The sequence below is a fragment of the Emydura macquarii genome, unplaced genomic scaffold (assembly GCF_026122565.2).
Source record: "Emydura macquarii macquarii isolate MOO-44397 ecotype Brisbane River unplaced genomic scaffold, CSIRO-AGI_Emac_v2 contig_1119, whole genome shotgun sequence".
Classification (NCBI taxonomy): domain Eukaryota; kingdom Metazoa; phylum Chordata; order Testudines; family Chelidae; genus Emydura; species Emydura macquarii.
The window spans coordinates 10,460,400-10,474,357 of NW_027131256.1; the positions used below are offsets into that span (position 1 = coordinate 10,460,400).

Here is a 13,958-nt window from a genome sequence, read left to right on the forward strand (position 1 = left end):
AAGGCAACACGTCATTCTATCAGTTGTGGCAATCTCTGCAAATGTGTGACTGCAATATGCACTGCTCTAAACAACTGATCAGAAATTCCATGTCAATACTTAAACACTTAAGGAGTTAATCTAATGAGAAATGTATTCAGAATGCTCTCTACAAGATGTATTTTGTGATAGATAGTCAAGAACTAGTTTCCTCAGATATAAGAAGAAATCTTTAGGGTTCCTTCTAATTACTTCATTTACCAAATGTGCATCTATCTGAAAGTTGAGCTGCCAGAGGCTGCAAGATGCTGAGCACTCTCATATTCCAAAGAAGTTAATGGGAGAGAAGGGTGCACAGCATCCCCCATGAGACACTCAGCACCTTTCAGAACTGGGCCTTAGTGTATATTATAAATAATTGTGGCAAAATAATTAGAACACCAAGAAACTAAATAGAGATTATTTGCAAAAAAAATTTATCAATTTGATTATGTATTATATTATAAACTTCAACAGAACAATTCTGGAGAAATGTCTGCAATCAGACTTCATTATCAGCAGACCCCTCCACAACTCACAGTAGAAATCTATCAGAAGGGGACTGATAAGTCATAAGATCAGCATGTCTTTCACATCTAGGTTACCAGCTAGAGCCCAGACTCAGTGAGTAGTGCCACAGTCCTGACGGGGAGAAGGCTGTTTGATGACCTAGATCAAATTACTTGGTGCTTAGTCCTCTTTCAATATTCTGAGTGGCGGTCAAAAAAGATAACAGAATGTTAGGAACAATTAGGAGAGAGAGAGAGAGAATAAAACAGAAAATATCATAATGCAACTATATAAATCCACAATACACCCACATCTTCAATACTGTGTGCCGTTCTGGTCATCTCATCTCAAAAAGGATATATTAAAAATGAAAAAGGTACACAGAAGGGCAACAAAAATGCTTAAGGATATAGAACAGCTTCTTTATGAGGAAAGATTAAAAAGACTGCGACTATTCATCTTGGAAAAGAGATGAATGAGGGGAAATATGATAGAGATTTATAAAGTCATGAATGGGGTGGAGAAAGTGAATAAGGAAGTGTTATTTATCCCTTCAAGAACCAGGGATCACCCAATTAAATTAACAGGCAACAGGTTTAAAACAAACAAAAGGAAGTACTTCTTCACACAATGCACAGTCAACCTGCAGAACTTGTTGCCAGGGGGTGTTGTGAAGGTCCATCAATGGCTATTAACCAAGATGGTCAGGGATGCAACACCATGTTCTGGGTGTCCCTAAGCCTCTGACTGCCAGATGCTGGGACTGGATGACCAGCGGATGGATCATTTGATGATTCCTCTGTTCTATTAATTCCCTTTGAAGCATCTGACTCTGGCCACTCTCAGAAGACAAGATACTGGGCTAGATGGACCATTGGTCTGACCCAGTATGGCCATTCTTATGCTTTTACAAGTGACACTATTAAGCACCATCATTGCCAGTCTCCATAGAAAGGCCAAAGACTGAACAGGCTTGGCAACTGAACATAACAATTGAACTAACTTCTCATATGACAGTGCTGGCCTTTGCCTTACATTATGATAATGGGTCCCAAATGCACCAGCCACAGTACCACTTCCAATTCCCCACCCAGTTTTAGTGCTAGTGAGCCACTACAGAAAATAATTTCCCTGCCCCTGTTCCCTTCTTGGAACAGTGCAATTCATCTCCACTCCTGGAGTCCTGGTCTATGTAAGGTTTGACTGAAGGAAGCAAACAAAACTGGCAGAGACAGTCACTACAAACTGATGGGGTTGAGGGGGACAAGGAAAGTATGAAGAATAAACACATATGGAAAGATCTGGTCAAAGACAGGAAGGGGACTGAAAGAATCCCTGAACAACATAGGACTACCCCTACTACTAGAGGTGGTACCTTCAGGTCAGAGCGTTGTGGCACATTGGTTGTAGGCAATGAGTGGAGCTTGAATCCTTGCTCTGTGTGTGCTCCTCCTGCTGTGTGGAGAAAAGACTTTGACCTCCACGGCTGTCAAGCCAACATCTTTCACCTGCACTAAATTAACCTCAAAAGGTTGTTGAATGTCCCTCATTGACCCCCACTCCTCCCTCCCAGAACTCAATGCAATATCAAAATCATGTTTTTTTAAAAAGTATTAGTAATATCAAGTTTTAAAATTACATAATCATGATAAGCAGGAGGAGATGTTAAACTGAACATTCTCTTTGATGTACATGATACAGTAATTGCCTGTGAAGCAAGCACACCAACTCATCTGCTTTTAGAACCCCTATCTCCCATTACAGAAGTTATGGGCTTGATGCAGAAATTACTGGGTGAAATTCTTCAGACTAGATTATCATTACTAACCTTAAAAATCATTGAATAATTTAATCACTTACTAACAATGTATACATTCACACCACCTAAAGAGAGAGCTGTCACCAAAATAATACATTTTGTTTATTCAACAACAGTTGTGATTATATAAGTGTGAAAGAGGCATTGATATAACAAATTATTCTAATGGCCTGGCCAAAAATACACAAAGGACTGCTTCCAGACCACCTGCTAGGATATATATTTTGAGTTTTTATCCCCAGTAATGAATTTGAAAATCTGTTTCAGACACTTTGTTTTAATGGTTGTTTCTTTTAACTTTAAATGTTACTAAGGTACAGAACACACTGCAGGGGATGGGTTCTTGGGGAATGCATTGGTTGGAAAAAGAAACTTAGCCCATTGGTTGGTTTATAATTTGTGTGCATTGAGGTTGGTCTAGATGGTTTTGTCAATGTATGCCAGGGTTTTAGTTGTGTATCTTAAATATTATTTTGATAGGCACCTAGAACTTTAGGGAAAATGCTTTTTAAGAAATTTGAACAAATAAATAATAAAGTTCAATAAGAAAATAGTATTCTATTTTTTTAATCCCCAAAGTTGTCAGGATATTTTAAATGTATGCATCTCACATTGTAAATTCTGATTCATTTCTTCCTACCTGTCAAACGATGTAAAAGCATTCTATATTGTCCATATTATGCAATCTAAATTGAACATTTGACTTCTCATCCATGCAATGCAGAGAATAAATCAGTGAATTAAAATAATGGAAAATTCAGTAATAGCTTCTTAACTTACTGGTCACTTGTATCAAACTAAGTACTTGTATGTGGCAGCAGCTGGCTCTATGTAGGGACCCTGACAACAGGAGCACAGATACAGGATATAGACTGCAGATTATGTGGTCTGTACAATAATCACCTGTTCCCATTATTGCTAAAGCACACTACAGAGAAAATAGTTATATAGAGATCTCCAAATAAAGAGTTAATCAAGAATAACACCAGTATAATACTGTGGGGATTTTGAGAGAAAGAGGGCTCCTATTTATCGACAATATAATTTCCTCCATGCTCATGCTTTAAATTCAGTTTGCTAGAGCAGAATTTGGGACTTTGCTTCAGTAACCATCGTGCCAGATTATCATCCTGTATGTTCTAGAATCTCTAGATAAACAAAGGAATACTCTTACTTATGTGTTTATGGTTGGCAGTTTCAAAAAATTCTTATTTCAGAGTCCTATTTTAAGGATAATTGATGGCGAATTCAGCATAAACGGAGGAGCTATGAACAATGATGCAACTGTACATCACATGCTAATTTGTTCACTGCAAGTTTTTGTTACCACTTAAAATTACTGGGCTCTGATTAGATCAGACTGTCATAGAGCCCGGATCTGCCACCTTCCAAGACTTGCACGACCTAGAAGGCTGCTTATATTCTGTGCAGGACTGGGCCCAATAGCAACTTGCACAGTAATACTCAACCATGCTATCCTAAAATTCAATTATTTAATAATTCTTTAATGGACTGTAAAATAATTACTGTAGCTGGCTTACATTAAATTAGTTGGCGATAGCTGCACAGTTCCTAGCAGAAAGCTGTCCACCATAACAACGTAATACTTTAACAAGGACACACCAGAGTAGATGGCAGGCTCAGCAGACAGGCCAGGGAATGAAAAATAAATACACTGCACTTTTTATTCAAAAATCTTAAAGCACCAAAGAATGCTCAAGAGTGGTGAGGAAACTTAGGCAGGGAATGGCATACAGGTGTTTCTTATTTTACATGGATCTGTATATCTCAGTGCTGTCTACAATAAAAAGTGACCAGTTTAGAACTCCTCTTCAAACTCTGTGTCCTATTGGCTTCAACTATCACATATCCCTGAACAATCAAACTGTAAAGCCAAGTACCCACTGTGACAAATTGAGAAATGTCAGTATTATCTTTTATAAATATTATATGGAACTCTGTTTCTTTGTTCAGTTTGGCACTGTTACCTTCCTGAATGCATATATCTGAATCAAAGGAGGGTGCAAAAGGGCTGTTAAGGAATTCAGGAAAGGTAAAACAATGACACAGACAAGACAATATCTGATGTACCCAGCTTCAAAGGAGGTAAGAAAACAATGGTTGGCTCCATCCAGGCTAGAAAAGGGAGATGGGGTAGAGGGAAATCTGAGAGAGGTTGGACACAAATCCTTCTAACTCATGCCAGAAACCGCTTATGACTCAGGCCTTCAGACTCACCCAGAAGGAAGTCCTACTGTGGCATAGTTCTAAACCCACTCATTTTGCAGAGTCAGATTTACTATGCAATGTGCAATGTAGACATAGCTATACAGGATTGGTTTTAATAGCCAAATAAACTGTTAACATCCTTCTAACAAATTCTGTCCAGAATACCTTACATTTAAAAAAACCTTCATCAATGTTAACTGTAACAGGTTGGCAGCAGCCCAATATCTTCATATCTTTAGCCTATGTAAAGTACTTGGAGATCAACTGATGAAACATGCATTATTAAAATGTAGATATTAATTAATGTATTATTATTATTATTATTATTATAGGGCAAAGTAGTTATAGAGCATCAGCCAAAATACCTGGTTGAGGGAGAATGAGTATTCAATAATTCCCATCCTTCTGCAACACATGACATGACCATGGTGACCCATCCCACCAACAGCTGCCCCTGGGGTTTACTTCCAAAGGCTTTACAAATGCCACCCGTTTCAAAGGCCTTTTAGAATCCTAAAGTATCCTGGTCAGTGACCAGTACGCAGCCCTGCCAATACACAGAAGAAGACTAGAAGTCCCCAAATCAGACAGAAAATACACTTTAGAAGCTTCAAAAAAAGCCAGGGGCCTGTTAAGCTCTAAACTCAAAGCATCCAGTTTGTCTTCCCCCATCTTTATTTAAATAGAAATGGTCTGTTTCAGTGACTCTATTTCTGTTTAATGTTGTCTGTGTATGATCCCTGCTGGGGAAGAGGAGTGAAGACTGGACATTTTGTTTACAAACAGACTTGAAATGTTTGCATCCAACTGGGGAGGGGCGGGGAGAGGAGGAAGGAAGGGAGGAGGCTGGAGGGGAAGGAGAAGGGGACTGGGGAACGCGCTGAGGGAGGCACGGGTCTGAGAGAGAGAGAAAGGTGAGGAAGGGAAGAAGGGGTGGGGTGAAGGCACTGTGGAAAGAGAGGAGGAAATAAAGGAGGCGGTGAGTCCAGTGAAGGGACGAGCCAGCTCCCCACGTGGCGAGCAGGTACCTGGACTATTGCTGTCGCTGCTACTGTGTGTTCCTCCGGGCTGAGGCTCCCACCAAGGCTCGTCCAAGGCGTCCCCCATATCCCAGCCGCACCGCAGGCCACGCGCTGCCACTGCCCGCCAGCCAACGCGGGGAGGAGGACCCTAGGACCAGCTCCAACTTCCAGGACGCCGCTGCCGGCTGCAGTCACCGCCCCCTCCGCTCCGACAAAGACGCTCCCGCGCGCGCGCGCGCCCCTTCGCCAGCAGCGCGAGGCAGCGGCAGCGAGCGACAGAGCCTGGCCGGGTGACAGGACACGGGTTTACTGCAAAGAGCGTAATTAAAGCGAAGGGGTCGGAGCCGGACTCGAGGCCGGGTGGTGCGTGCGTGTGTGTGTGCGGCGTGCATGGGAGTCCTGTGCAGGGGGGGCGCCTATATGTGTGGGGTCTGCTGGTGCCTTTCGGTTCTTGCATATAGTGCATCCGCACGTGTGCACATTGGAGTGTGAGGTCTGCTTAGGGACATGCGTGCAGAGTTAGCGTGTGGCGCACCTGCAGACGTAGGAAACCCCCCTCCCCCAATTAGACGCGTTTGGTGAGAAAAAAAGGGTACAGGGACATTCCTTTAACTCTATTGAAATGCATTAGTTAAGGAGAGCTTTTCAGATGGACGGACTGGGAAAACGACCCGCATTTTTTTTTTCAAAGTGGGGGAGAGGCAGTGGAATGTATAGTGTGGCTAGGAGGGTGATGTGCCTTTAGTGTATGTACAGGTCCGTGCACACACATGCATCTGGCAGGTTGAATGGTGTATTACATCATGTAATAATGAAATTTACTATTAGTTCATAAAACATATTTTATAACTATTTTATTAGTAAGTAATAAGAAAAATAGGTCTTGCATTTTCAAGTCTTGCAATCCAATTAATTTAATCAAAGATTGCAAGGGGGGAGAAAGGAGCTGCAGACAGAACTTGACCATTCATGATGTTTATTTAAATCAGATTGCATCTGTCATGTTTGGCCATGGAGATATCTATCTATTTTCTTTATTCAGATACTTCATAACCTCTGAGAAAGGGGGTGTGTGAGTGAGTGAGTGAGAAAATATATTGTGACCCTATAACTTTTTCCCCCTTCACATATAGAACATGGCTCCTGCAAACATTTAAGGAACTGTGTAATTTTGTTCACAAGAGTAGTTCTGCGGAAGTCAAGGGTACTTCAGTGGGACTACTCACCTAAATAAAGTTATGCACGTTCCTACGAATGTGCAGTATCAAGGCCATACAATGTCTGAAAAGCATTTTGAGACATTTACGTTTGCACAAAATCATGCAATACATATATTTGTAATAAATACATTTGTGATGTTCTCCTCTGCCCTCTGGACTGGTATATCACTGTGTCACCCCAATCCCACACTCCTGGAGTGCATCTCACTCTGCTTTGCTATGTGAACCCCCACTCCTGGGCAGCCACCAGCAAGCAAGTGTCCCCTAACTCAGTGAGTGAGTGCTTCTAGCCAGCCACTCATCCCATTGCATAATGTCATGACTCCCAGGCAATATCCCCAGTCCCAGATGCAACCCTAGGAATGGCCGTCTTACAATGTTCAGAGCTGCCCGCTAGACACTGCCAAGTTCAAAAAATTGATATGCACCGACTCTGCCACTCCAGATGGACTCTCTAACACACTTCAAACCAAATGCACTGCTTTAGATAAAACAAACAAACAAATTTATTAAGTACAGAAAGATTTTAAGTGATAAGTCAGAGGAAAGCAGGTCAGATTTGATCAAAAGTAAATAAAAGGCAAATCGCATTCTAAACCAAGCTTAACACTTTTAGCAACCTTACTGTCTTAGATGATTCTCACCACAGGCTGGTTGGTCTACCTCCAGCCAGGCCCTCCTGCGGTGGTCAACACTTCAGTTGCTTGATGTTGTTCATAGATGGGAGTGGCTCACAGACAAAATGTTCCCCTTTTTACCATCTCCTTCAGCCCCCTCTGGGGCCTCACACTCCCCCCCTTTTAGTGTCAGGTGACAAACAGTATCTCTGCATAGTTTTCTCCACATCCTGAGACACTGTAGTTTTTTATGTCGCTTGTTGATGTCTGGGCTGGTCCTTTGTTCTTGGAATGCTGAGCTGGGTTGTTCTATATAAGTCTTAGTGAGGTGTGAATGGCCCTCCAGCTCTGTAGAGTTTTGCCTAGATCTGCCTCAAGTCAGGAGACAGATATTTGGGAAGATTACGTAGGGAAGCCTCATAAACATACACATGACATTGCAATAAACATACTACTAAAACAATAATGTTCAGTATGCCATGAGCATTCCAAAAACAACTTACATGACATACCTTGTATTAAACAATATACAGTTACACGATAAGGGTGAATATAGGGGATGCAGTGTATCACAGCACTTTGTAAAGATAAAATCGTATTTATGCAATAACTAATTCAGTAACAATTGCTTTTAAACTATTGACTTCTCTCATGATATTACTGTTTGGTCCTTTATATGAGTGTAAATCTTCAAATATCCTTGGAAGTGTACAGAACAGCATAATCTTGCAATGCATTTACAATCTCTGTAATCAATTCAAAGCCCATTGCTAGGAAAGGGAAATTGGTAACAATGTTAAGATTTAACAATCCTACTTTAAGGCAGTAAAATATTAGCAACAGGTAATAGGTATTAATTAATACATTAATGAGAATTAAAAGTCTAGTTCTGCAAACACTTATGCATGGGCTTAATTTTACTCTTAAGCCCAAAGAACATGCTAATAAACTCAAGGAAACATCACTTGGTCTGAAATGAAGCACAATGATTATAAGCACAGCCTTAATTTTAAATATTATATTTATAGTCCACTGTTTGCAAAAACAACTTAAGCAAAGAAATAACAAAAGAGCAGATTGTTGGCCCAATCCTGTTTTCATGAAATACATGAAAGAACAGAGCCACAAACACCCCCCTCCTCTTTCTACCAAGAGGCACTTCAGCCTGATACATTTTACTTTAATCAAAAGCTAAAACCTCAACTGACTCTTATTGTTCTACCCTTTTAAATGTTCACTTCAGCCTTTTTAAAATATCCATTTACTGGATAATAATTCAAGTCTGTCTTTACTTTCTATAATTCTATTTGTTTTAAGATTGTAAAACCACTCCACTGATCATTTTATCTATTAATTTTACCCACTTTCAATATATTTGTAAAAACCCTATTTTAAGTATAAGAAACCACAGTGAAATGTAATATACTTACCTAATTGTGAAAGACACTGGCAAAAATGAAATAATGTTTCCTTTTAAAACAATAATGTGAATTCTTCAGTTAGGAGTTAGCACTGAGTGATTGAAGTGTGAATAGCTGAGCAATTGAGGTAGGTGTAGACAGGGAGAGTGATTGAACAATTGGTCTGAGTAAGGGATGTTGAAACAAAGGAAGAAAACACCAGCCTCACCTAAAACGTTTGAGGGAGGAAGAAAGGAGCAAAGATAATAACTTTTACCACTCAACTGGCCAAAGAGGAGCCCACCCTGATAACTTTGGAGTCAGCCCACTTCAAAGAACAAAATCTCATCAGACTTGCAACAATGTGAGGGATTAAGGATCACACCAAATGCAGATGCAGCATGATAGAGCAAAAACCCATAGATTTACATGGGGTCTTTTCCCTATAAAATGGGATAGAAAGATGAAGGCTGGAGGTTCGGGTCTACATCACCACACCAGCCAGGAGTACCGGTGTGCATCAGCAGAACCTTGCTCCTCACCCTCATGCTACAGTCACCTGGCCAGTGACTACCATGAGCACCAAAAGGCTGGTAACTATAACATCTGTGAGACCCCCTATGTATGTTTCTCTATCTCCCTGTCTGTGTTTGCCTGTCAGTGTGTGTGAGTGTGAATGAAAGTACCAATTAAAACATGTGTCCACAAAGTATATTTTATTAACAAGAATCTCTGTAATTGTAGTATTGATACAATGTTGATACTGTTTTCCTAGTATTTATGTTATTGATACTATTCCACTAGTAAAGAACAATATTGATGTTGTTACAGTGTTGATACATTTTTTATTGATACTATTTACCAAATTTCTGTATTCACAATAAACGTGGCTTGTTGCCTTATCCCCTGAAAAAGATTCTATGATATTTGTTATATGGATAACAAATACACTGATCAGATGCAACAAATGAATGTTATAAAAAGAAGCCACACACTTATCATCAGATCTATAATGGATTTATATATATAGAATATAGCCTAAAAGGCATTCGTGTAAAAGAATATACATGTGTGGTAAGTAACCACTGATCATGGGATGACACTGTTACTCCATGGAAATTAATCTAATGCTATTTGTTAAATTTCAGGGTCTACTATCAAACTTTTTTGGGGGAGGGAAGAGAGAGTGTCTGTGTTTGAAGGCTACAGGGGAGTTACGTGTAGGCTTAATAATCATTATGAAGGGCAAGTATTCTTATGATATAATACAGGTAGTTCGTTTTATAAGTTGCAGATTTTACCTCTGAATTGTGTATTGTAGTTCTGTAAAAATTACTATAGACCGAGCTAGGCACTTAGTAGAAGTAAATATATATAATGAAACAGTCCATTAAAAGACACAAGTCTTTCACTTAAGTAAAACTTACTGGGAAATGATGTTATCCTAAATGCAGATCCGTTTTGTCTTCTTAAATCTTCTGGAGAGGAATTACTTTAGAGCTATGTTTACATCTGTTATTTGTAAACTGTTTTTTCCTTGTTTGTTCTTTTATTTTTATTTCTCTCTTGCCATTCTTTTTCCATGACCACCACTGACTGACCTTTGAATCCTTTAATTGAATTATTGCCTGTAATCACATCAAGTTCAAGCTCTCAGTCTTCACCTTTGAGGCACCACATATCCTTGGCCCTATTTGCATCTCTGCTATCATAGCCCACTATTCTGCCATGCTTTTTTTTTCTAATCCTCTTGCTTTACTCTTGGCTTTGTGGGTTTTACCTTACTTTTCCCCCTTATGTTTGGAATGCCCCCCACTTTTTGTTCATCAAGGCAATTAACTCAACCAACAAAACCTAACTATATAAACAAACTAAACATCTCTTTCAACCAGTGTGACTTCTTAATGTGTTTCTTTGGTATAAGTTCAAAATGATTAAATAAACAGATGACAAAGAAGCAAACCACAAAGCAAAGAACATGAAACCTGGAGAGAGAAAGCGGGGTCTGCATGGAACAAGCAACTCTTCAGTCCTAATAAAATTAAAGTCCTACACAGTAAGAAGAAATAAATAGCACAGATACAAAAAAGGAGACAGGTTTTTTTTTAACACCAAGCAGCTGCACAATAATATATTAATCTGAATTTATTTCCAACATGTGCATGCAATGATGCACTATGGTTGAGGCAGGGAAGGTAGAAGAACAGGATTGGAAGGGAAAGTGTCCACAACAGGCCATCTAGCTTAAAAATTGGTCCATGCTACTAGCAAGCACTGATACCTTTCGTGTATGTATAGGACCAGCTCAGGGGGTAACTGAGGCTATCTGATAAGAATATACTACTGCCTAAATGTGCAGGTGGGGGTGAGGAGATTTTGACCCCTAAAAACCTGACAGCTGTGGGAACCAGGAAGAAGTTGCTTCCTTAAGAGAGGCAGATGTCCATGTAGGGGAGACTGGAGGAGAATTTATATCCTCCCTCCCAGAAAGCACCAGGCAGCCTGCAGGGGAAGGGTGTTGTGTGTACTGGGAAGAAACATGACTCCTTCTCCTACCACCCCACCTCCAAAAAAGAGAGGACCAGTGCATCGCAGTGGTGCTCAACTGCCCCTTACCACTTAATTCCAACTTCCCTCTGGTTACTGCCCCCCAGCTAAGTGGCCTTTGGATATGCAAGCAGAAGAGAGATCAGAAAGTGGTCTCTGTAACCCCCTTCACTCTCAGGCATTCAGAATGAGGGACGGGGGACATATACCTTTTACCCTTAAATAGTGGAGAAAAAGGTTTTGTGCTGGAGGGGACATTCCTCCTCTGTCATTCGCAGGCAGCAGCAGACATGGTAATAGGTCACTTTGCATGAAATTATGATGGGATACTGGGTAGCTCAGTGCAGTCATCCCTTGTGGCATTACGTCTTCCACCTCTCACTGAAAGAGGAGGAGGAGGAATGCTCCTTTCCAGCCCATAGACTTCCAAATTCTTTCTTGGGGAAATGGCAAACTTTACAAGAAATTACAGGGAAGCCGGAAGTCACGTGAGAAGGAGATTTTTCTGCTGGTGGTCCTTTGTAAACTGTTGTGGTTGTTACATAAAACAGAATAACACCATTCAGCTATTCTGGTTTTATTCTACCCTTCCCCCTCATACCTGCACACCTCTTGTTCTCGGGAAGGATTTTTCTTGGGAAGGGCTTTCCTAGCTGCCCAGTTGCCAAATTATTAGTTGTAGCAGAGGTGCAGGTGCTGATCTCTGCTATGCACATATGGTAGCTGCAGTCTTGTGCTCACCTCAAATCACCTCGTGTAACTTTTGCTGTTCCCATCTGTCATGACCCCTTCTTGATAACGTTGCTCAGGGATTCTCAAACCTTTCTATAATGTGGACCATAATTTAACAGCGATTTTTCTGGTGGATCAACTCCTTCCCTGCTCACAGAACAGTCCTGATGACAACTGCACCATTTGCTTGTGTGTCAAAGTACTATGAAATGTTCATAACTGTGCTTAGAACACCATATTGCCTTTCTGAAATTCTGACGAAAACAAGGTCATCACACTAGTTTCTTCTGCGCTTCAATCCAGCCGAGCTCCCCAACTCTCTGCAAAGGATCACACATTAGGTCGGGGGGGAAATGCTCCCTTCTCTCCACTATCGCTATTGTTTATTTTTCTGATGGCTGCACTTAGCTGCCCCGGTCCCGGAACAGACCCGCCATGTGCTCGGCGCTGTATAGAGGGTGGCGCCAGCAGGCTCCATTAGATGTCTGTCTCTCAGTCCCCGCCCGAACCGCGCCGCTCGCGCCGCCCAGCGCCTGCAGCGTATTCCTACGGGGCGGGGCGAGTCCCACAGAAGCTCGCGCCGACCGACCGCCCGCTCTCTCTACGGCAGCAGCGGCCCGACAACGACGACCACGCACGAAAGCGGCGCTCCACGTCACTCAGGCTAGCGCCGGCCGCCGCTCTGTACGGCCACTTTGGGCTTTACGACAGGTGTCGAAAAACAAACCGCGATTTACGGCAAGCCGAGGGCACGTCAACAGCTATGGCGGAAGGGGAAGAGGCGCCGCCGCTGCCGCCGAGCTGCTGGTGAGCGGGGGAGGGGCTCTTGCTGAACGAGCCCCGCTGGCGGCTGCTCTCTGCGGGGGTGGCCGTGGCCGCTCCCGACCCAGCCCAACCCTCCGCGGCGGCCCCAGCGAGCCGGGCGGGCTCTCTCCGCGCCAGGGGGGAGCGGCGGGCGGGTCGGTCTGGTCGGATCGGTCTGGTCGGATCCCGGCGGCGGGAGGCTGGTGCCGGCCCCGGTGGCGGTGCTGGCTTTGCATGCAGAGAGCCGCCTTCTGCCTCCGCGGTGCTTCCTTTGGTTTAGTTCAGTCTCCTGCTGCGCTCCCAGCTGCTGCGGGGAACTAGATTGACTGCTTCCCAGAGGCGTTTTCTTTCTCCTCCCGGCTAGGTCACATCTTTTAAGTCGTGTTTTCCTAACAGTCCTTTGCCTTATACCCCTAGAAAGCGCCGTGTCCCTAGAGCAGTTCAGAGAGAGAGGGAGAGCACCTACATGCCTTCAGAGGCAATCGTCTTCAGTGGCCACAGTGATGGGATTCCAGTCTGTGTGCGCCTCATAGCTCTTCCATGTTGGCTGCATACGTGGCCTCTTATGGTCACTTGAGACTAAATCTGACTCTGTAGTCGCTGAACACCAATGTGAAACACTAGCTCTCTCTTCCTTGCTTCTCCTTCCCATGCTAGGCCTGTTCACTTCCTTCTTACTCCTCTCCTTGTATCCGTCTCCTGCATGTGACCTCTCTCCTCAGTTCTCTAATGACTCCTTGCTCTTTGTCCCTTCCACGTACACAACTACAAACTTCCTTTGGTTCCCTTGCACACAGACCCACTATTTTGTGATCTTCCAATTCTCAGTCACCTGTTTTGGCCCACTTGTCTTACTGTATATGTATGTAGAGGTAGTACTAGGTATGCTTTCTATTGATCACTCTTACCCTAATGTATCTCTGCACTATGGCTATACAAGTCCTGCATGTATGGCTCTCAAAGGGTTAAATCATTCCTCTGGTTACTGAGTATTGTTTACTTGCAATTGTAAACTGACTGATGCATTCTTCTGGTTACAG

The 13,958-nt window shown here is 42.4% G+C and overlaps 2 protein-coding genes and 1 long non-coding RNA gene across 5 annotated transcripts in view; 1 reads left to right on the forward strand and 2 right to left on the reverse strand.

Annotated features, from left to right (window-relative positions):
• The window catches only part of CMSS1 (cms1 ribosomal small subunit homolog), a 333,908-nt gene extending 328,139 nt beyond the window's left edge, over positions 1-5,769 (reverse strand). Inside the window, exon 1 of the mRNA XM_067546148.1 lies at positions 5,605-5,769. Coding sequence (XP_067402249.1) covers positions 5,605-5,683 — 79 coding nt within the window. The 5' untranslated portion in view covers positions 5,684-5,769. The remainder of the gene's footprint in view (positions 1-5,604) is intronic.
• Positions 5,770-7,300: 1,531 nt separating this feature from the next.
• On the reverse strand, positions 7,301-12,678 carry LOC137151756 (uncharacterized). 2 transcript variants are annotated; one of them, XR_010919352.1, is made up of 2 exons: positions 11,992-12,678; positions 7,301-7,803 (listed from the first exon to the last, which is right to left on the reverse strand). It is a non-coding gene; the product is annotated as an uncharacterized lncRNA (long non-coding RNA). The 2 variants fall into 2 exon arrangements; XR_010919351.1 differs by having other exon boundaries at positions 11,984-12,678.
• Positions 12,558-13,958, forward strand: part of TBC1D23 (TBC1 domain family member 23) — a 57,193-nt gene continuing 55,792 nt past the window's right edge. For both annotated transcript variants that reach the window (XM_067546146.1, XM_067546147.1), the window contains exon 1: positions 12,558-12,921. In XM_067546146.1, the coding sequence (XP_067402247.1) occupies positions 12,596-12,921 (326 nt within the window). In that variant the 5' untranslated portion in view covers positions 12,558-12,595. The remainder of the gene's footprint in view (positions 12,922-13,958) is intronic.